General features: G+C 48.2%; 2 protein-coding genes across 3 annotated transcripts; one reads left to right on the top strand and one right to left on the bottom strand.

Annotated features, from left to right (window-relative positions):
- The first annotated feature begins 845 nt into the window (after positions 1-845).
- Positions 846-17,370, top strand: KCTD13 (potassium channel tetramerization domain containing 13). 2 transcript variants are annotated; one of them, XM_012764267.2, is made up of 6 exons: positions 846-1,295; positions 3,219-3,388; positions 13,416-13,505; positions 13,596-13,648; positions 14,627-14,822; positions 16,628-17,370. In XM_012764267.2, the coding sequence occupies exons 1-6, from the start codon at positions 1,052-1,054 to the stop codon at positions 16,862-16,864; spliced, it is 990 nt and encodes a 329-aa protein (XP_012619721.1). In that variant the 5' UTR covers positions 846-1,051; the 3' UTR covers positions 16,865-17,370. The 2 variants fall into 2 exon arrangements, with proteins under 2 accessions (XP_012619721.1, XP_012619722.1); XM_012764268.3 differs by having other exon boundaries at positions 14,627-14,832; positions 16,628-16,716.
- Positions 12,348-20,774, bottom strand: ASPHD1 (aspartate beta-hydroxylase domain containing 1). Its single transcript, XM_012764266.3, has 3 exons — positions 19,658-20,774; positions 18,269-18,382; positions 12,348-17,787 (listed from the first exon to the last, which is right to left on the bottom strand). Exons 1-3 carry the CDS (start codon positions 20,526-20,528, stop codon positions 17,678-17,680), a joined length of 1,095 nt encoding a protein of 364 aa, XP_012619720.1. The 5' UTR covers positions 20,529-20,774; the 3' UTR covers positions 12,348-17,677.
- Between the last annotated feature and the right edge of the window lie 1,185 nt (positions 20,775-21,959).

Here is a 21,959-nt window from a genome sequence, read left to right as displayed (position 1 = left end):
AAAAAAAAAATAGCCATGCCTGGTGGCATGCACATGTAGTCCTAGCTCTCAGGAGGATCAGGCAGGAGGATCACTTGTGCCCAGGACTGAGAGTTACACTCAGTTATGATCCAGCCAGTGCACTCCAGACTGGGCAACAGAGTGAGACCCTGTCTCTAAAAACAAAAAACCCATTTCCTAATACACTTTTCTGTCAAGAGTGGGTTCCTAACTCATGTCTTCTTTCTTGTGGGTTTGGGTGCTAGGTCTCAGGACATTATCTGGGATACTAAGACCTTTGCTCAGCCACTCCAGCCACCCCCCACATTCTTTCTGCCCTTCGCATTCACCAAGCGTGCTCCTGCCTGGTCTTCTTACCCGCTTTTCCCTCTGCCTAGAACCTATTTCTGCCATCTTCACATGGCTGCTGCTTCTCAGATCTCCACCTCAGAAACACCTTCCATCCTTGGCACCCTCACACTATTGCCACCCCTCTGCGAGCCACCCCACTTAGGCCTCCTTTACGAGCTTCCCTTGGTGCTTTGTTCGCAGTTCTTGTCACCATCTCAAGCGCGCGAGGCTGGAAGGCGGGAAACCTTGCCCGATATCCGGCTCTCTCTGGGTCTCAGTTTTCCCTTCACACCCACGAAGCGCTCAGATGGCAGAGACCTAATCACGGGGGAGGGGAGGACTTCGCTTTCCACATCTGGCAAGGGACCAAGCGCATCCTCGATATGGTCTCCGGGACTCCTAAGTGGACCGCACCTCACCCTTAAGACGACACCATCCCACACGCCACCCCTCCGCGGAGCCAGGAACCACAGGCCATAATCCGCACTTGCGGCCCCGCCCCCGGTCGGGGGCGGAGCCTAGACGCGCCTGCGCAGCTGCCCTGCTCCGGCTTCCGGGTAGTGCGAGCGCAGCGGGGCGGAGGGCCAGTGCCGCCGAGTAGCTGCGGCGTGTGGGCGTGTGCGTGGAGCGGTCTGGCCCTAGGGCAAGGGTGCAGGGGTCTTTGGGAGAGAGCCGGAGGGTACAGAGAGCCTGGGATCGCCGCCTGCCGCAGCTACCTGGCATGTCGGCCGAGGCCTCGGGCCCGGCGGCAGCCGTGGCCCCGTCCCTGGAAGTCCCTAAGCCCTCGGGTCTCGAGCCTGGCCCCGCCGCCTATGGTCTCAAGCCGCTGACCCCGAACAGCAAGTACGTGAAGCTGAACGTGGGCGGCTCGCTGCACTACACCACGCTGCGCACCCTCACGGGACAGGACTCCCTGCTCAAGGCCATGTTCAGCGGCCGTGTGGAGGTGCTTACCGACGCCGGAGGTATGTGCGCCTTCTTCACGTGTGCCCTCCTCCATCCGCTAGATCCCCAACTCCCTTTGCCCTGTCTTTTATCGCTCAGGCTTTTTGCCCCTTCGCTCTTCTTACTACTGTCCGGTCAACTCATTCTCACCTCTCCAGCCTCCTCATCCCATCTCATCTTCCCTTTCTCATTCGTAATCTCCTTCATCCCCCGTCTTTTACCCCCATCAATAATCAACATTAACGGAACACCTAACTCTGCCAGGTGCTGTGGTAAGAGAGTGAACATATTACTTCACAATCGTCGTTACCAATTCTCTCACCCTTCACCCCGAAGCTCAAAAGACTGGGGAACCAGCCCTGCTGCCAGCAGCATCCCTCCTGACAACCTTCATCACTTTCTTCCAACTGCCCAGCCTTGGGTTCCCTTCTCAGATCTGCTGACAACCAACCTGGAAAGATGGGAGATCTTGTCTGTTTCTCTGTTCCCCTAACACGGGTCCCTGTACACTCTAGCAATCTGTCTGTAAATGCAGATTGTAGAAGGAGAAGGCTGCTTTGCCAGGGACACCAGAGTGGAGAGTGCACAGTTCTCCTTGGCAGGTGAATCTTACCTCCTTGGAGTGTTGCATTCAAGTTTGGGCCCCACATACTCAGTGAGACCTTAAAATTGGAGGGGGGTTTGAGGGGAGGGATGATTAGAGGGAGTTAACAAGGATTACAAGAGCAGGAAAATGAAAAATTGGGAGGTAGAGCTCAGCCTTCAAATATCAAAGGTGAAGAATTCATTTATTCAATAAATATTTGTGAAATAATCTGAAGATACTTAGGTAAACAAACTTGACAAAATGAGCCTATGAAGTTTCCTTTTTTGGGGAGACCAATAAGCAAGTAAACAAACAAGCAAAATATATGCAATTGCATATAGTAATAAGTTCTATGAAGAATATAAAGGTTAAGACTGGACGCAGTGGCTCATGCCTGTAATCCTAGCGCTCTGGGAAGCCGAGGGGGAGGATAGCTTGAGATCATAAGTTCAAGACCAGCCTGGGCAAGAGTGAGATCCCATCTCTACTAAGAATAGAAAAAATTAGGGCTGGGTGGTGGCTCACGCCTGTAATCCTAACTCTCTGGGAGTTCAAAACCAGCCCGAGCAAGACTCCATCTCTACTAAAAATAGAAAGAAATTAATTAGCCAACTAAAAATATATACAAAAAAAATAGCAGGGCATTGTGGTGCATGCCTATAGTCCCAGCTACTCGGGAGGCTGAGGCAGAAGGATCGCTTGAGCCCAGGAGTTTGAGGTTGCTGTGAGCTAGGCTGACGCCATGGCACTCTAGCCAGGGCAACAGAGCAAGACTCTGTCTCAAAAAAAAAAAAAGAAAAGAAGAAAAAATTAGTGGGGCGTGATGGCACACCTATAGTGGCAGCTACTTGGGAGGCTGAAGCAGGAGGATCACTTGAGCCCAGGAGTTTGAGGTTACTGTGAGCTATGATGATGCCACTGCACTCTAACTCAGGCTATAGAGACTCTGTCTCGATAAAAACAAAACAAACAAAAAGAATATAAGATTAAAATTGTTAGTGAACTGGAGGGCAAGAGTATACAGTTTAACTAAATAGGATGGTCAGAATTAACACCAGGGGTGAGAGGTTTATTGATACGGTAATTCTGTAAGAACTTTCTCATAGTGAGAGTCTTCTGACTGTAGTACAGATTTGGGAGGGAAGTCTCTGGCTGGATATGTGTAAAAGCACGAGCCACTTCTCTAAAACTCATTGGAGATGTTTTAAAGGGATTTTCTTGAACATGGCAAAGGTTTGAGACGGATCAGTATTTAGACCTTTTTTTGTGGCTTTGGAATCCTTTCTACATAAAAATTTAGTTGCTCCAGGGCACCCAGCAGAGCCATCCTTCCTCCTGCCTCTCCCTACCCCACCAGGTTGGGTGCTGATTGACCGGAGCGGCCGTCACTTTGGTACAATCCTCAACTACCTTCGGGACGGGTCCGTGCCACTGCCTGAGAGTACCAGAGAACTGGGGGAGCTACTAGGTGAAGCACGCTACTACCTGGTACAGGGCCTGATTGAGGACTGCCAGCTGGCGCTACAGGTGAGGGTCCTCCCCACCTCCTGAGTCCCTTTGTCCATGTTCCTGGGAAAGCTGCGCAAGCAGATATTAGGAGAGCCTGGCCCTGACTGCCATAACCCCAGAGAATTTGGGGGTACTGTCTTCTACATCTGTGCTGCCTCAGCAGGTCCCCCCCGCGCCACCTCTTGCTAGGACCATTGCAGTGGTTGAATAACTGCTCTCAGCTTCTTGCAGTTCCTACCCAGTCTGTCCAGCTGTTACACTACCACCTGAGTAGTTATCCTCAAACACAACCCCAATCTAGTCTCTCTCTTGCTCAAAGATCCTAAATAGCTCCTTCATGCCACTAGAGAAAAACATCTAAATTTCAATTGAAATATAGTAACCTCCATGATCTGGTCCTGTCTTAGGAGGCAGTGTTCCCTCATGTCTTCCACCCCCCAGGGGCTTTCTAGTTTTTTTGTTTGGTTTTTTTTTTTAAAGCAGTGAAATGCTTTCCTTAAATGAAATCTAATAGAAACAGAGCTGCTTCCAGTAAAACAGGGTTGAGGATCCAGGGCCCCAGCTGCTGGGCTCCAGTTCTGTAGACCCCTTAGGGTTCTGAGCTTGGAAAGTACAGCTAGGACATAGGGGCTCCGTTTCACCTCTACCACAGCTGACAGTGACTTTGAGTGAGTCCATTCCTACCTCTGGTGTTCTGTCCTCATGTCCCGAAAGATAGGGACATGAGAAAAATAAGTACAATGTAGTGAGTTTTACATAAAGCTTTCTGTTGTTTTATTTTTACAAAGTTAAAATTGTCCTTTCTTTTTTGATATAATAGTAATAAAAGATTATAAGGGTTTTTTAAATGCCTTTTATATATTAAAAAGTGACAACTCTGAACAATTTTCTGTTATCTCAGGGAATACTTAATAGTTCTTGAAATCCAAAGGTATAGAATTCCTTTGGACAGTATCCATGTTTTTCAAACTTTCTGATTGAAGCCCATGGGGGAAAATGCTTTTTTTAAAATTTTTTTTTTTTTTTCTTTTTTGAACCAGAAGGGTAAGAATAAAATTTTTTTTTTTAAGAGACAGTCTCACTCTGTCACCCAAGCTAGAGTACAGTGGCATGATCATAGCTCACTGCAAACTCAAACTCCTGGGCTCAACCTCTTGAGTAGCTAGGACTAAAAATGCATTTTTATACTCGTGTAAAATGAGTAAAATATAACTGAAATAAGAGTTTTATAAAATGATGCTTTTAGTGAAAGGTACTCTGATATATTCTGGGTTTCTTTTTTTTTAAATGTTGTTTGGGACCCATTAAACTTATTTCATGACCCATTAGTGGGTTACCACTTGCAGTTTGGAAAACATTCGTTGAACTAGATCTTGGATGTTCATTCCTGCTCTATAGTTTTAAATTAGCTAATGTTATTACACGCCCTCTGTGTGTCAGCAGTGATTCTTATACCCTTGTTTGACGTAAAAAGAAAGACAAGGGAACTTGGATGATGCATCCAAGGTCAGAGAGCCAGTAATCAGCAGAGCTCATATTTAATGCAGGTTATCTGACTCCCAAGTGCAGTGCTTTTTTATGCTCCTGCTCTCTCCTTTCCAGGTTTCCCAGTGACAAATCCATCCCCACCCCACACAGCTCAGCACACTCCTCAGTGTATGGCACTTAATCATCATCGCTCTATGCAAATCTTTTCCTTTTATTTTTCCCCCTTTCCTTTTTTATTTTTCCTTTCATTTTTTTCCCTTCATTGCCAATTCCCTACCCACTTCCTTTTCCCCAGGGGATCCTGTCCAATTCTAATATTTGATACATATACTTGGAGTGTGTTTGTACCTTGCAAAGCTAAAGCATTGTTTATATATGTATGCATTTTAGGTTTCCACAAATGGCATTGAGCTATGGGTCATGTTTTTTTATTCAACATTTTCCAAGATCTATTCATGCTTTTGCATGTACATCTAGTTCTTTGCTTCTAACAGATTCACAGGATGGTGTTCATTCACCGTGTTTTATTTATACATTCTCCTGAGGTTGGAGACCTAGATTGCCACCTACTTCCTGCCCCCACAAAATGCCACCATGAGCATCCTTGCACATGGTCCCTTATGGTTCTGTGCTAGAGTTTCTCGTGACTGTAGCTGGGAGAGAATTGTTGGATCCCAGGACACATGTATACCAAATTTTAGTAAATATCTTCAGATTGCTCTCCCGAATGGTTATGTTATAGTACTTTATACTCATGTTCAGCAGTGCATAAGAGATCCCATTTCTGCATATCCTCAACAACACACGGCATCATCCAACTTTCTAATTTTGCCCATCTGATGAATGTAGGATGATCTCATTTTAATTTGCATACCTCTGATTACTAATGAGGTTGAGCATCTTTTCATATACTCACTAGCTTTTTTGGTTCCCCCTTGTGTGAATTACTTATTCATATTCTTTACCAAATTTTTTACTGTTTCCTTTCTTTTTCTTGTTGCAGGAGAACCTTGCATATTTTAGTTTAGTTCCTAGGGAAAATTAAACCCTATTACATTAGGGCATGTATTATACATGCTTGAAGGCTGTGGTCCTCAATCCCCGGGCCATGACCTGTTACTGGTCCATGGCCTATTAGGAAACAGGCATGTATCACTAGTGGCCTGAGCTGTGTACCACAACCTCCCTACTACCCACAACGACACCCCCCTTCTTCATCCCCAGTCCATGGAAAAATTGTCTTCCATGAATCTGGCCCCTGGTGCCAAAAAGGTTGGGGACTGCCGCTCTAAGGTATGTTTTGTACATAATACATAACTTTTCTCCTAAGCATCTAGAATGGTACTATTTGCCTACCATCCTTGGGAGAATTCAGAAAGTACTGAAATTATTTGCTGGTTTTTGAGATTCAGTTGAGGAACCCCAGTTGAGAAAATCTGTTCTGGATAGTAATTTCTAGTCAAGATATTGCCAATGTTTTCTCTTGGAATGTCACCTGTGTGTGGCATCTGGTATTGAATAGAAATATTTGGTTTTTAAAATTACAAATAACCATTTATTCTTTTTAAAGCAGTATTGATTTGTAGTATGAATTGTAGAAATTTAGGAAACATAGATGACCAAAAAAATAAAAGCATCACATATCCCTCCAGGTCTTTTCCTGTGTGCCTTGTGTGTGTGTTTGCCAAAATACAATCATGTTGTATGAACTGTTTTGTAATCTTCTTTTATTGTTGTTGTTAATAATTGCCATCTTTCCATATTAATAAAATTTTATTTAATGTCCAGAACATACTCCAGTTTCTCCAGTTGTTCCAGAAAAGTTTTTTATAGCTGGTTCATCTAGACTAGGATCCAGTGTAGATCCTTGCGTTGTGTCCGGTCACTGTGTTTGCCTCTTAAAATCCAAAATGGTCCCTTTCTTACTCATGATGCTGACTTTTTAAAGAGAGTGCCAGACTGCCAATTGTCCTGGATAATGACCTGTTTTCTAAATTTCCCTGTTGTTTACTCATGGTATCATTTGGTTGGTTACCCCGCCCTATCCTGCGTTTCCTATAAACTAGACTGTAGATTTAAAGGCTTGATAGTAAACATTTTGGTTAGAATACACTAACTAATATTCTAACATTTTGGTTAAAATATTTCATGTTGTATTAATGGAGAAACTCATAATATTGCTAATATAACCCATCATTAATGATACTTAGAATTGGCCCCTGGATTGATGTGATGGTGGTTTGATCCCTCCATTGTAGTTACATTTCCTTGTTGGCAACTATAAATTAGTCTGTATGGTATTATTTGGGTACTATTAATATATGAATGGAAGTTATCTGCCAACAGCAGACCAATTGATAATCCTTGCTTGAGTCAATAATTTCATTAGGGTTGTAGGATAATTATAATTCTATCATTTCTTTAGCTTTATTACATGGGATTATTCATAAAGTCATGCTTTCCATTGAGAAATTCTTAATTTTAATATAGTCAAATTCCTCAACATTTTTGGCCTCATAGTATATCCTTATGGGATCTTGTTTAAGAAATTGTTTTTTAGGCCAGGCTCGGTGGCTCACGCCTGTAATCCCAGCTCTCTGGGAGGCTGAGGCGGGTGGATTGCTCAAGGTCAGGAGTTTGAAACCAGCCTGAGCAAGAGCGAGACCCCGTCTCTACTATAAATAGAAACAAATTAATTGGCCAACTATATATATAGAAAAAATTAGCCGGGCATGATGGCGCATGCCTGTAGTCCCAGCTACTCAGGAGGCTGAGGCAGCAGGATTGCTTGAGCCCAGGAGTTTGGGGTTGCTGTGAGCTAAGCTGAGACCACGGCACTCACTCTAGCCTGGGCAACAAAGCGAGACTCTATCTCAAAAAAAAAAAAAAAAGAAATTGTTTTTTGTTCTAAATTTCCTATTAGCTTTATAGTTTTTACATGTGGATCTTTTAATCTAAATAGAACTCACTGCTGTAAATGTGAATTATGAGAGGATTTAACCTTTTTTTTTTTTTGTCCTCCATAAGCTAAGCTGGTTTTCCTAGTGCCATCTATTAAACACTGTGGTAGCCAGCACACGAGATGGCCACCAGCAATTCTTCCTGCTGGTGTCCAGTCTCTTGTCTACCTCCTCCTACACCGAGCAGGGCTGACCTGTGTAACCAATAGGATGTTGCAGAAATGATAGTGTGTGAATTTTGAAGCTAGGTCATAAAAGACATAGCGTATGACTCTCTTTACTCTGGGAAGCCAGACGCTATGTGAGGACACTCAAATAGCCCTAGTGAGAGGTTCACTTGATGAGGAACTGAAGCCTCCTGCCGACACCCAGCACAGACTCCCAGCCACATGGGTGAACCGTCTCAGAAGCAAGCCTTGACATGGCTGCAGCTTCTTGAGAGACCCTGGGCCAGAACCACCCAGCCAAGCCAATCTCAAATTCCTGACCCACAGAAACTGGGAGATAATAAATGTTTATTATTGTTTTAAACTGCTAAAATTGATAGTAATCTGTTACCCAGGAATAGATAGCAGAGTTTGGTTTCTGGAATGAGGGTCTGCCGTAACAAAAACCTTAAATGCAGAAGTAGTTTTATATTTTATTTATTTATTTAGGTTTTTTTTTTTTTTTTTTGAGACAGAGTCTCACTGTGTTGCCCGGGCTAGGCTGCCATGGTGTCAGCCTAGCTCACAGCAACCTCAAACTCCTGGGTTCAAGCGATCCTCCTGCCTCAGCCTCCCGAGTAGCTGGGACTACAAGCACGTGCCACCATGCCGGGCTAATTTTTTTCTATTTTTAGTTGTTTGGCTAATTTCTTTCTATTTATAGTAGAGATAGGGTCTTGCTCTTGCTCAGGCTGGTCTGAAACTCCTGAGCTCAAGCAATCCTCCAGCCTAGGCCTCCCAGAGTGCTAGGATTACAGGCGTTAGCCACCGCGCCTGGCTCAGAAGTAGTTTTAGAACTGAGAATTGGGCAGAAGCTGGAAGGACTTTGAAGAGAGTGTTAATAAAAAGAAGAGTCTGTTAACAGAAGTCTGATGGCCTTTGAAGAGGCTGCAGTGAGGGCTTAAAGAACAGTTAGGAAAATGCTATTGGAAACTGATAGAAAGGGGATCCTTATTGTATAGTGGCAGAAAGTTTAGCAACACTGTCTCATACAGTAATGTAGAAAGTACAAATTATACCTAATGAGCTATATTAGGTATATTTAGCTAGGTGGTCTGTCTGAGGAGATTTGCAGACAGAATGTTGAAGGTGACACCTGGTTTCTTGTTGCTTATAGTAAAATAGGAGAGGGTAAACTAAAGAAAAACACTGGGGGCTGGGCATAGTGGCTCATGCCTGTAATCCTAGCACTCTGGGAGGCTGAGGCAGGCAGGATTGCTCGAGGTCAGGAGTTCAAAACCAGCCTGAGCAAGAGCGAGATCCATTCACTTCTGAAATGTACCTAAAAAAAAAAAATAAAAAAAATAAAAAAAAAAAGAGCGAGATCCCGTCTCTACTATAAAAATAGAAAGAAATTAATTGGCCAACTAATATATATATAGAAAAAATTAGCAGGGCATGGTGGCACATGCCTGTAGTCCCAGGTACTCCAGAGGCTGAGGCAGCAGGATCGCTTGAGCCCAGGAGTTTGAGGTTGCTGTGAGCCAGGCTGACGCCATGGCACTCACTCTAGCCTGGGCAACAAAGTGAGACTCTGTCTCAAAAAAAAAAAAGAAAAAGAAAAACACTGGAACAAAAAGAGGCCAGAAATTGTTAGATTTGAAAATTTTCAGCCTTTCCAAATAAAAAACAATGTTTAACTTAACAAATGGTTTCCAGACAAAGATTAAATAAAGGACATTCTCAGGAAAACATGGTCTAAAGGTGAAGCTGAGGATGTGATTATACAGTCCTTTCTTAAAACCTCAGAAATGGCCGAGCACAGTGGCTCATGCCCATAAACCCAGCACTTTGGGAGGCACACTTGAGAGATCGCTTGAGGCCAGGAGTTCAAGACCAGCCTGGTCAATATAGTGAGACCCTGTTTCTACAAAAAATTGAAAAATCAGCTGGGCATGGTGGCGTGTGTCTGTCATCCTAGCTACTCAGGAGGCTGAGGCAGAAGGATCACTTCAGTCCAGAAGTTTGAGGCTACAGTGGGCTTTGATGACACCGCTACACTCCAGCCTGGGCAATAGAGTGAGACCCTGTATCTAAAAAAAAAAAAAAAAAAAAAAAAAGACCTCATTCAATTAAATAATAGCACTGAGAAGCTTTAGGGTACTGTCTTTCAGCACAAGCCCAAAGTAGAGTGCTTATCTTGCAGAGATTTGTGAGTGCAGCTTTTTTCTAACGAAGTGAACCCCAAGACTTGCAAGACACCCAATACGTTTTAAAGAGAATTGACAGAAATGCTGCCAGCTTGGACTGAAAGCGACAGAGCCAGTGCAAAAGGAGAAGAGGCCTTTGGACCCCCAAACTTCTCCAGGCCAGAAGCAGGCTGAGGAAACAATGGAGCTGCAAACATCCTTCATGGAAAAGGCAGGAAGACTTGGCAAGAGTCCAGAGCCTTGGAGAATCATGCCTGAACAGGAGCAGGCATCATCAAAGAGTTCCCAGCATTTGTCCAACTCGATTACAGAATTTCTGTGGACCAATGACTTCAGCGTGCCTCCTGTTTCTCCCCCTTTGGAACAAGAGTGTCCCTAGTGGTTATCCTATGCCTGTTCTGCCACGGTGTATTGCGTGTATGGAGGAGATAACTTGTCTTTTTAGTTCACAGGTCTTCAGATAGCAAATGTACTTAAGGAGCTGTAGTTAAGGAACTATCCCCAAGAGCCACATCCCCACCTAGACCTGATTTAGATGTCAAAAGTCTGTACTTGGAGCTGATGCTATGAGATAAGATTTTGGGGAATCTAGGGGGGGTGTATTTTGCACGTGGGAGGGGTATGAGTCAGTAGGGGGGCTAAAAGGGGCACTGTGGAGCCAGCCTCTAAGGCAGCCGGATGATTCTCGTCCCCTGGTACTCATTCCCTTGTGTCATCTCCTTCCACACTGGATAGGGCTGACAAAGCTAGGTCACAAAAGACAGTGAGGCCTCCATCTTGTTCTGTCTCGGATTGTGGAGAAGTCAGCCGCCATGTTATGAGGACACTCAAGCAATCCTGTGGAGAAGTCCAAATGGCAGGGGTTAGTTGTTTCCTGCCAGCAGCCAGCATGAACTTGACTTGCCAACCATATGGATAAGCTTTCTCAGAAACAGATCCTCCAGAGGCAGTCACGCCTTCAGATGCCCGCAGTCCTGCTTATGTCCTGACTACAACCTTATGAAAGTCACCTTGTCAGACCACGTGGCTATGCCACTCCTGAATTCCTGACCCACAGAAACTAAATTAATAAATATCATTAATTTAAGCTGCTATGTTTTGGGGCAATTTGTTACTCAGCAATAGATAATTAGTACACACTCCATACTTTCCCCCACTCATTTGTGGTGTCTTTTTAAAAATACCAGTTTTAGGCCGGGCGCGGTGGCTCACGCCTGTAATCCTAGCACTCTGGGAAGCCGAGGCGGGAGGATTGCTCAAGGTCAGGAGTTTGAAACCAGCCTGAGCAAGAGTGAGACCCCGTCTCTACTATAAATAGAAAGAAATTAATTGGCCAACTAATATATATAGAAAAAAATTAGGCCGGGCGTGGTGGCTCACGCCTGTAATCCTAGCACTTTGGGAGGCCGAGGCGGGCGGATTGCTAAAGGTCAGGAGTTCAAAACCAGCCTGAGCGAGACCCCGTCTCTACCAAAAATAGAAATAAATTAATTGACCAACTAAAAATATACATACAAAAAATTAGCCGGGCATGGTGGCGCATGCCTGTAGTCCCAGCAACTCGGGAGGCTGAGGCAGTAGGATCGCTGAGCCCCGGAGATTGAGGTTGCTGTGAGCCAGGCTGACGCCACGGCACTCACTCTAGCCTGGGCAACAAAGTGAGACTCTGTCTCAAAAAAAAAAAAGAAAAAGAAAAAAATTAGCCGGACATGGTGGTGCATGCCTGTAGTCCCAGCTACTTGGGAGGCTGAGGCAGCAGGATTGCTTGAGCTCAGGAGTGTGAGGTTGCTGTGAGCTAGGCTGATGCCAGGGCACTCACTCTAGCCTGGGCAACAAAGCGAGACTCTGTCTCAAAAAAAAAAACAAAAAAAAACCAGTTTTCATACATACACTGCTGTGTTTCTGAGCTCTCTTTTGTGTTCCGAGGGATTTTTGTTTTTTTTTCTGCACTGGAATCACACTGTTCTCACAATATGGATTTATGTTGTATCTTAATGTCTGGCAGCATGAGCCTCTCCTTTTTGCTCTTTTTAAAAATTGACCTGGGCTGGTCCGAAGGTAGTGAGTTATCTCACGTGATTGTTCACAGTCAGTTACAGATTGAACTCCTTGTTCTACTACTTTCCCCCCTCCTCACTACTGCACTTGACTAGTCTTAAAAAAAAAAAAAAAAAAAAATTGACCTGGCCAGGTGCGATGACTCATGCCTATAATCCTAGCACTCTGGGAGGCTGAGGCGGGAGGATCGCTCAAGGTCACGAGTTTGAAACCAGCCTGAGCAAGAGTGAGACCCTATCTCTACTAATAATAGAAAGAATTTAATTGGCCAACTAAAAATATATTTAAAAAATTAGCCCGGCATGGTGGCGCATGCCTATAGTTGCAGCTACTCAGGAGGCTGAGGCAGGAGAATCACTTGAGCCTAGGAGTTTGAGGTTGCTGTGAGCTAGGCTGATGCCATGGCACTCTAGCCCAGGCAACAGAGTGAGTCTCTGTCTTAAAAAAAAAAAAAAAGAAAGAAAGAAAAATTGACCTAAGTAATTGTAGACTTTTATTCTTCTGTAATTAAGAGTCTTAGGAGTTTAGAAAACAGTTCTCCAATTAGAATTGCACATTTAGTTTTCAAAGTTGGAGAGGTGAGAAAGGTTTTGGCATAAAGATTCTGAAAGACAGAGAAAGAAGCCATGTGTCTGCTTCTGATTCTTCCTCCAGCCTCATCCAACCCCACCAGGTTCATTCATTCAGCAAACATGCACTAGGCATCAGCTGAACAGTAGGCACTTACGTACTCTCTAAGGTGGGAAGAGACAGGCCATAAACAAATATAGAAAAAATTAGAAAATGACAGGAACTAAGTGCTGGGAATAAAATGAACCGAAGATATGAAAGAGGAGGCTGCTGTCGTTGGGATTCAGGAGGAGGACTGGCGCTAGGGAGGCACCAGCTGAGCTGAGCTGTGGTCCCAGCCCTGCAGACAGCCCATCAAAGCGTGTCCCAGGCAGGGGGAACAGCATAGGGCCAGAGTGGGCCCAAGCTGGATGTGTGAAGGAGTGAGGCATCGGTGGGTGAAGACCCGCATGCAAGGGGAGTGATAGAGATGAGCTCAGAGGAGTCAAAGTCTGTGGACCCCTGGGGAGTCTGGATTTTTCTCACAGGGGCAACCGCAGCGTTTGAAGGCTTTTAAGTGGGGGAGCCAGTGGCCTTTGCTTGTGCTATTAACCACCTTCCACTTCTTCCCCAGCAAAAAAGGGAGAACCTGTCCCCGCTGTGCCTCATCCCCACGGTGACATCTCCCCGGGAGGAGCAGCAGCTCCTGGCTAGCACCTCCAAGGTGAGGCCCCCAAGCCCTGCAGGGTGGAGGCTCACTGAGGGCCTCTCCCTGTAGCCTCACCCCCATCCTTCATCCTCTCTCCTCTGACAGCCCGTGGTGAAGCTCCTGCACAACCGCAGTAACAACAAGTACTCCTATACCAGGTGACCAGCAGGGGTGGGGGCGCGGGTGTGCACTGGATGGAGCCCTGGGATTGGTCACAGCCCTGCCCCTGCACAAGGGGAGGGCCCATAAGAACGCCTGCCGGGGCTGGGCCTGGTGGCTCACGCCTGTAATCCTAGCACTCTGGGAGGAGGATGGCTTGAGCTCAGGAGTGTGAGACCAGCCTGAGCAAGAGCGAGACCCCGTCTCTACTAAAAATAGAAAAATTAGCCAGATGTTGTGGTGCGTGCTTGTAGTCCCAGCTACTTGGGAGGCTGAGGTAGGAGGATTGCTTGAGCCCAGGAGTTTGAGGTTGCTGTGAGCTAGGCTAACGCCACAGCATTCTAGCTAGCTTGGGTGACAGAGTGAGACTGTCTCAAAAAAACCCAAAAAAACAAAAAATGCCTGCCTAATGCAAATTCCAGCTCTGCCACTTACCCTCTTGACACTCTGGGCAGGTCATTTCCATTTCTGAGCTTCAGCTTTATCATCAGTAAACTGGGGTTTGGTGAGGATGAAATGACAATGGCTAGTACTGTCCTAGTGCTTATTTTATAACATGCATTGCTGTAAGTGCTCTCTTTATGTTAACTGATGGAATCCTCCCAATTGTTTGAGGTAGATATTATTGTGAGCTCCATTTTACAGATGAGGAGATTGAGGCACCAAGAGGTGAAGTGACTTGCCTAGTGTCACCCAGTTAAAAGTGGTGGAGCTAGGATACCAGGCGCAGCAGCAACCTGGCTTCGGGGCTGACACAGGAGCCATTCTGCTGTGCTGGGTTTGCTCAGCAAATGCTGCCTCCCTTCTGAGGCCTATGTAGCCTGGCCCCAGGGGTGGAGGAAGCTCCCTGTTGGGCACTAAACCCCTAGCTAGGGCCAGAGTGCTGGGAGTCCGGGCCCCTATCTTGGGTCTGGGGAGTGGGGAGGAAGTTGGGGACAAGCCAGCCATGCTGAGGTCTCCTGGGCCCTGGTCCTCAGCACTTCAGATGACAACCTGCTTAAGAACATTGAGCTGTTTGACAAACTGGCCCTGCGCTTCCACGGGCGGCTGCTCTTCCTAAAGGATGTCCTAGGGGATGAGATCTGCTGCTGGTCTTTCTACGGGCAGGGCCGCAAAATCGCCGAGGTGTGCTGTACCTCCATTGTCTATGCTACGGAGAAGAAGCAGACCAAGGTCAGAAGGGGTCAGTGCCTGGTTGGGGAGGGCCAGGGGGTGATGGGCAGGGCCAGGACCCTGGAGAAAGGCAGCTCAGCAGGTCAGGCAGGGGGAAGAGTCCATCATTGGGAGTCAGGAGCCAGAATTATCGGGTCTTGGCTATGTGATGTTGGGCAAGCCACCCATTATGAATGGGTCTCCATTTCTCCACCTGTGAAATGAGGGTGTTGGCTTAGAACAGGGTGCTGAACATAGGCTGGTTGGATGGGTTTCAAGGCTATCTGCAATCCCCTGCAGTAGTGTTCAGGTTTTGGGGTGTGTACATATTTTCTGTACATAAGGTCCATAGTTGTTGTCATTAGGAACTCAGAAGGGTCCATTACCAAAAATAGATTCTTAAAACCTCAGGGCCAGGTGGTCTCTTAGTATACACTCTGAGCTGGTAGGTCCTAAGTCATTAACATGGCAATCATCAGTGAATATTTCCCAAGCACTACTGTGTGCTGAGTACCACACCAGGCTTAAACCAATGTGGATGAAACCCTTCCTCATATGGTCCCTTCTGAGCTTGATGTGAGGGACATGCCTCAGGTACACCACAGTCATTGCAAGTCACTAAGCACCCAGTGCTATTTCACACCTCTTACCTCTGCACACACTATTTCCTCTTCCTGGAATTCTTCCTCATCCGGCCTGCCTAGTGAACTTGGACTTATTCTTTAAGACCCAAACAAACATCACTTTGGGACACCTTCACGCATGAACTTTCAACCCAACAACCCCAGACAAAGTTGGTCACACTCCCTTCTTAGTTGAAGACAGTGTTTACTGTGGTATGTGAGTTCGGAGGAGGGGTTGCTCCAGCAGTGAGGTGTCTGCTCCTTGAGGCAATGTTGTATATTTTTCTTTCCTGTGTCACTAGCACTAACCAGCCTGGCCCTTGTCATAGGGGAAGCTAGGAAACATTTGTTGAATCATGAGTGAGTGAAATTTGAATGAGTGACCTAGCTTCTAAGAAGCTACCTCCGTGATTGGGAACATAGGAAGATAAACCAATAATTTTAATAAAGTGTGCTAAGAGCTATATTAGTTAGATCCTTCTAAGGCTACACAAGGGGAACACCACAGTCACCTCTTCGCCTTCATCCCTTTCTACACTGTCTCCATCATTCTGCCTCAGTTGCACTGGCTGCCTTACTGGTCTTCAAATGAGACACTAGGTGCACTCCTGACCCAGGGTTCTTGCACCTGCTGTTGCTTCTTCCCAGGTTGCTTTCTCTAGCTGGTTTCCTCCCTCCCCTCCTTTGGTTAAGTGTCATCTCAGTGAGGCCTTCCTTGAACTCCCTCTTTAAAGTTGTAACACTCCTGGCTCTGGCCACCTTGTCCCCTTTTCCTGTGTATCTTTTTCCATAACATCATCATCTAACTTAGTTTATATGTTATTAAGTGTATGTCTGAGGCTTCTCCCTGGAACTTAAACTTCCTGAATTAAAAATTCCTCCCTGGAATTTTTGTTCACTGCTATTTTCCCAATGCCTAGAACAACACTTGGTATAATACAGTCACTCAATAAATATTTGTCAAATGAAAAAGTATACCAAGAGACTGGGCAGGGAGGAGAGAAAAAAATAATTCTGCCTGCCTGACTTCTTAGCTGGACCTTGAAGTGTGACTTTGCTAAGAAGTGGCAGAGAAGATAGTCCAGGCCAAAGAACCTGATTGCCAAGCTAGGTAGTGTGTCAGTACAGGGCCTGCTGGGGTTGGGGATGGCCCTGTGTGACTGAACCAGAGGATAGGAGCTGGGAGTTGCTGGCCTTTTGCAGGTGGAATTCCCAGAGGCCCGGATCTTCGAGGAGACCCTGAACATCCTGATCTATGAGACTCCCCGGGGTCCAGACCCAGCCCTCCTGGAGGCCACAGGGGGTGCAGCCGGAGGTGGCGGGGTGGGCCGAGGGGAGGACGAAGAGAACCGAGAGCACCGTGTCCGCAGGATCCACGTCCGGCGCCACATCACCCACGACGAGCGTCCTCATGGCCAACAGATTGTCTTCAAGGACTGACCTTTGACTCTTCCCCTGCCTTCCTCCTGCCCTGGGACCCAGTTCCTGTCTGGCTTTCCTCCCCTTCCCGACCTTTGCCCCGGCTCTGCTGGCCAAGTCGCGGGTCTTCCTCCATCCCTTCGTTGCATGGTGCATTTCACTTGGCCCTTTTCCATTCATTCCCAGCTCTTGCTAACAACACGGTACATTCCAGCCCCTCTCTTAGTCATAGCCCTTCAGAAGGCCAACATTCATCCCCTCATCCCAATTCTTGTTTTGCCTTCCCTCACCAGCTGGTTTAGAGTGATTCAGAAGTTCCTTTCTCCTTTCTTAGTACACTGTCCGTGCCAAAGTGTCAAGCCTGCCATTAATACCATCCACCACACTCTCCTCCTCCCCACGCTGTCCTTACCTCCTTAACTTTGTACTAGGCTGGTCTGGGCCTGCACCAGCTCAGCTGTCTTCTCAGTCTGTTTCATATTATTTATTATTTTAATTTTCTATTAAATTATTGAAATAAAGTTGAATGGAGGGTCTAGTGGTGGCTCCTGGGGGGAGGGACAGGGAGTTGGCCTGTGTTAAGGAGGTACCTGGCTGGTTGTATGGGAGAAGACACGTGCCCCTGCCCCAAGCCTTTCCCTGGGGCTGGTAGCTGGAAAGGAAGTAGTCAGGAGTTATGTGAGGATTCCAAATGTATATTTCAGTGCTCATTGTCCAGTTGCCACCCTCAGCCCCTGCCCACCCGCTGCAGTGGAGAGGAGGTCCTGGCTGCCGCTCAAGCCGTCCCTGAGTGCAGCATCTCTCCAGCTCAGGTGTCAGAGGGAGCACCTAACATCAAGGGTCTGGTGCGAAGACAAAGTCAAGGGCCTGGCGCTCTGCCCCAGCCACGTTGGGGTGCCAGAGGTCCACGATGAAGACCACTCGAGGCCCATCTTCAGGGGAGCCTAGGGCACATGGGGATGGAAACAGCAGAGGGGCTGACATGAAGTACTTCTATGCCAGAGCACTCATCAAGTAAGTGCCAGGCCCTGTTCTAACCCTTTATATGTATTAACTCAAATCATCAAAACAAACTTGAGCTATTACCATGATTATTCTCATTTTATACAAAGTAAGCAAGGTTAAGTAACTTGCCCAGGTGCAAGAGGTAGGGCAGGAACTCAAGTGGTAATGCAGGCCCAGAGCCCTATGCTATTAACCACTTTACTCTACACCTACATTATCTTACTTAATCCTTGCAGCCACTTGTTAAAGAAGGTGGTTGCCCCACAGAGCACTGGAGAAATTATGTGACTTGTTCTAGGTCATGTAGCTGGAAAATGGTGCTAGGACAGGAAGTCAGTGGGGCCTGATTCTGAAGCCCACTAGTCTACCCCTTCTCCCATTAGTCCCTCATGCCCCCTGGCAGAATGGGTGTCCCATTACCATTATGAGCCACCGTGTGCAGAAAGGAGTCATCCACCAGTAGACAGTGCCCCTCAGCCCAGCACTGGGGCTCGCCACCGACCACCAGCTCACAGCCAAGGGGGATCCTCAGGCCTGTGGGAAGAAACCAGGGTGTCCAATGCTCCTCTCTCCATCCAAGGGGCCCTGATCAGTCGATTGGCAGTTCAAAGGACCTTAAAGGCCAGGTTTTGTGGTGGTCCGTCCTTTCTCTCTGGAAGGTGACCATGTGTAATTACAGTACAGTACTGGATGAGGGAAGTGCTAGGAGAGTGGGGAAATGCTGCTCTGGGAAGTGCAGTCCATTGTTTTAGCAAAAAAAGAAGGCATCTTGGAAGGAATGGCATCTCCTAGGCCTCCTGACAATTCATTAAATTCAAGAACCTACTGTATGCTAGGTGTGGTCTCCCCGAGGTGTGAGACTAAAGACTCCTTCCTGGCCCAAGGACCACATGGTTGAGTGCAGTGAGGCAACTGAGCAGCCAACTCAAATGATGGGGAATAGGAAGGCAGCCCAGAGGGGGTGTGAGTCCTGGGCCAAGAGGAGGTTTCCAGGAGGTGATGAGGGGAAAGTCATGCTAGGTTAAAAGCAAAACATGTGTGTGGCATCCGCCAGGATCAGCCAGGCCTTCACGATTTAGAGCATGGTGGGAGGGGTGGGGAGGAAGGATCTGGACGTGATCTTGAGGCCAGTGTGCCCCAAAGTGAAGGACACATCCAACTGGCAATGTAGGAGATGATTTGAGGTGAAACAAGGTTCATGGAAAATTGTTTCTAATTTCCATTTTCTTTTCAATCTTTAAAACATCAAAAAGAAAATCTCAGTTTGGTGCTACTATAACTTTGACACTCCCCTTGTTCCCTTTTTTTTTCCCTTTTTTTTCTTTTTTTTATTTTTAAATTTTTTTCTTTTTTTTTCTCCTAAAACTATGGTGTTCAAGCCTTGTTCCCTTTTAAATGAAGAAAATGTAGGCTTCAGTCATGGAAAACTAAAGTATTTAACTAGAATGGTTAAAGCTTTCTTTTTTTACATTTAAACTTGTTTGATGAGTACTTTCTATTTAGGGTAAGTAATACTGATGATGACTTACAGTTCTATAAAGATTGCTCTTAAATAAATAAAACAAAAGGTGTGGGGAAAGTCAACATGAAGAAGAATGGTACAGCTGGTAAATGACTATGGCAAAGCTAATGAAGATGGTCTGCAGATAACAGAGGCTCAGGAAATGCTGCTCTGGGCAACAGGGAGCCATGAAAGATTTCGGAGAAGAGAGGCATGATGAGAACACGGACAGCTCTGATGGCAGAGAAGATGGCCTGGAAGGGGGATCGTGGAGGCAAGGAGGTTGTCTGTAGGCAGCATCTACTTACCAAGATGGCATCTGACACGGGCATTGGTGGGCCCACATCGGCCCTCAAGCCGGGCTCCGGGCAGGAGGACAGAAAAGCCAGCATTGCCGAAGGTGTTGGCGCTCATAAAGCTCCGCAGCCCCCTCAGTGCCCTATAGGCCCCTGGGCACTGACGGCAGTTGCCGGGTTGGCACCGGCCTGCTTGGTACAGCAGGAGCTGGTAGCACCCAGGTGCCAGGGGTGGGGACCAGCCCCGAGGCAGAGGGGTAGTCCCTGAGAAGTCCCAGCTCACAGCCCTAAAGTCCCGCAAAATGGCAGGGAAGCTGCTCTCCAGGAGCTCCACATCATGCCGCTGGGCATCACGTGGCACAAAGGGAGAGGAAGGCAGATCTGGTAGGAAAAGCAGGCCTGGGCGCTGAATGCCCAGGACCCCTGGCCCTCCCCTGGGGCCTGGACCACCCTGCGCTGCCCGCCTCACCCTGCCCATCCCAGCCCAGGAGTAGCGCCTGGCATAGGCCCGAAGCCGACGGCTCACTAGGCCTTCTGTCCTGGATCCTTCCCCAGGTTCTCCAGAGCTCCTTAGACTTGGCCTGCCAGCCTCAGAGCACCCTCCAGGCCCACCTCCAGCCTGGCTCCCAGCCCCTAGAGCCTGCATGTCTTGGGAGCCCAGACGGTAGCAGTACCAGAGGAAAAGGGAAGTGAGGGCTCCAAGGAGTAAGGTAAGGGCCGAGGACGCCAGAGGCAGTGGCCATGGGAACATGATAGGTAGCGAGGCCTTAGCCAAGAGGCCTGGGGCATCTTCCAGACCCCAGTTCCCTTGACCCCCCAGCTCTCCACCAGGTCCTTCCATAGCTGCTCCTTGGATCCCCCCTGGGCTGTTTCCCTTCCACATCCCCACCCTCCGTCCTCTGTCTCCTTCTGAGGTCTCCGCTTCACTTTGTGTCTCCTTTCCCCTCCTTCATGTACCTCTGGCCCTCCTTTCCCTTTCTTTCCTTCTGTCCCTCCGCTCTCCTACCTCTCCTTTCCCTGTGCCCTTTCTCCTCTCCCTCTCCCTCTCTCTCTTCTCCTTCCTGCAGTCTCCCTCTGCCTTCCTCTCTCCACCCTCAGTCTCCCCCTCTGCTCTCTTTTCTCCTCCCTCCTCCCCCCTCCTTTCCGCTCTCTCCTTCTCCTCCCCGCTTTCTCCCAGCCTCCCTGGACAGCAATTCCTACCCCACCTGGACCCGCAGCCCCGGGAACCGCAGCCTGTCTTCCTCCGTGGTGGTTTCTCTCTCGCCTTCCTCCCTCCTGTCTCCTTGCCCTCACTTCTCACTCGACCCGACCTGCCGCTCCTGCCTCTCTCCCGTTCCCTCAGTCCTACTCGATCCTTCCGTGGCTCCCACTCACCCTGACGTCACTCCTTCCCGGAGCCCTCTCAGTTTAGCTACCCCCGACCCCTCCCAGTGGCAGCCGCAACTCAGCGGGGGGTGGGGAGGAGAGTCGTCTCTGGATTTGCCTCCCGCCCCCCCAGCCCACGGCGCCACGTGGGGCGCAGGGGCACTGTGCCAACCTCCAGCCGCCCCGCAATGCGAAAAGAAGGGGCGGGGCGGGGCCAAGAAAGGGGCGGGGCGAGCGCGCGGAATGACTGTCAGGGCCGGCGCTCGGGGACTGCGGGCAGGGACGCCAGGGCCTGTTGGCGGGTCTGCGAGTCCCTCGATCAGTGGACCTGTGACTCTCGCTCCCCCTAGGCCTTCACAGGAGCCAGCCCCAGGCAGGAGGCCGACGGATAGTGAAAGCGGCTTCGGCCAATCGCGGGCGGCGCGGGGCCGGGCCGGCTCCCGCGGCCCAAGGAGAGCTGTCCGCGCGCTGGTGGTGCTGAAAAAGAGCACTCCGGGGCGCTGGGAGGGAGACCGGGAAAGAAAATCAGAGCTGAGGCCGCCAACTAGCTGGCCGAAGTCACATTATATGTACGAGGAGAGGGTCTCCCCGCCAGACCCCAGCCCGTCACCCCTTAGACTCCTCACAAACGTGGACACTCGCCATTCTCCTGGGGCAGGGGAAAGCCCACTCTACCTGAGCCGCTGTAAAAGGCAAAGAGGAAAGCCCCATAGGGTGTCTGCATGTGGACAGGGGGCATATTGGGGGGCCGAGCAGACGGGAACAATCTGTGCCTCCCCTCGGCGCCCTGGCAAGGGGAGATTCAGATTCCAGATGTGCTGGAATGGTGGGGGAAGGGGGGGCCTAATTACTGCTGGGACCAGAGAGTTTCCTTTGCCTCCCATAGGGGCAGCGGATTGAGGATTACGGTCCTGGCTCATATGATCCCTCCTTCCTCCATCTGCACTTC

Source organism: Microcebus murinus, chromosome 19 (assembly GCF_040939455.1).
Source record: "Microcebus murinus isolate Inina chromosome 19, M.murinus_Inina_mat1.0, whole genome shotgun sequence".
Taxonomy (NCBI): domain Eukaryota; kingdom Metazoa; phylum Chordata; class Mammalia; order Primates; family Cheirogaleidae; genus Microcebus; species Microcebus murinus.
This window is presented reverse-complemented; position numbering and strand designations above follow the sequence as displayed.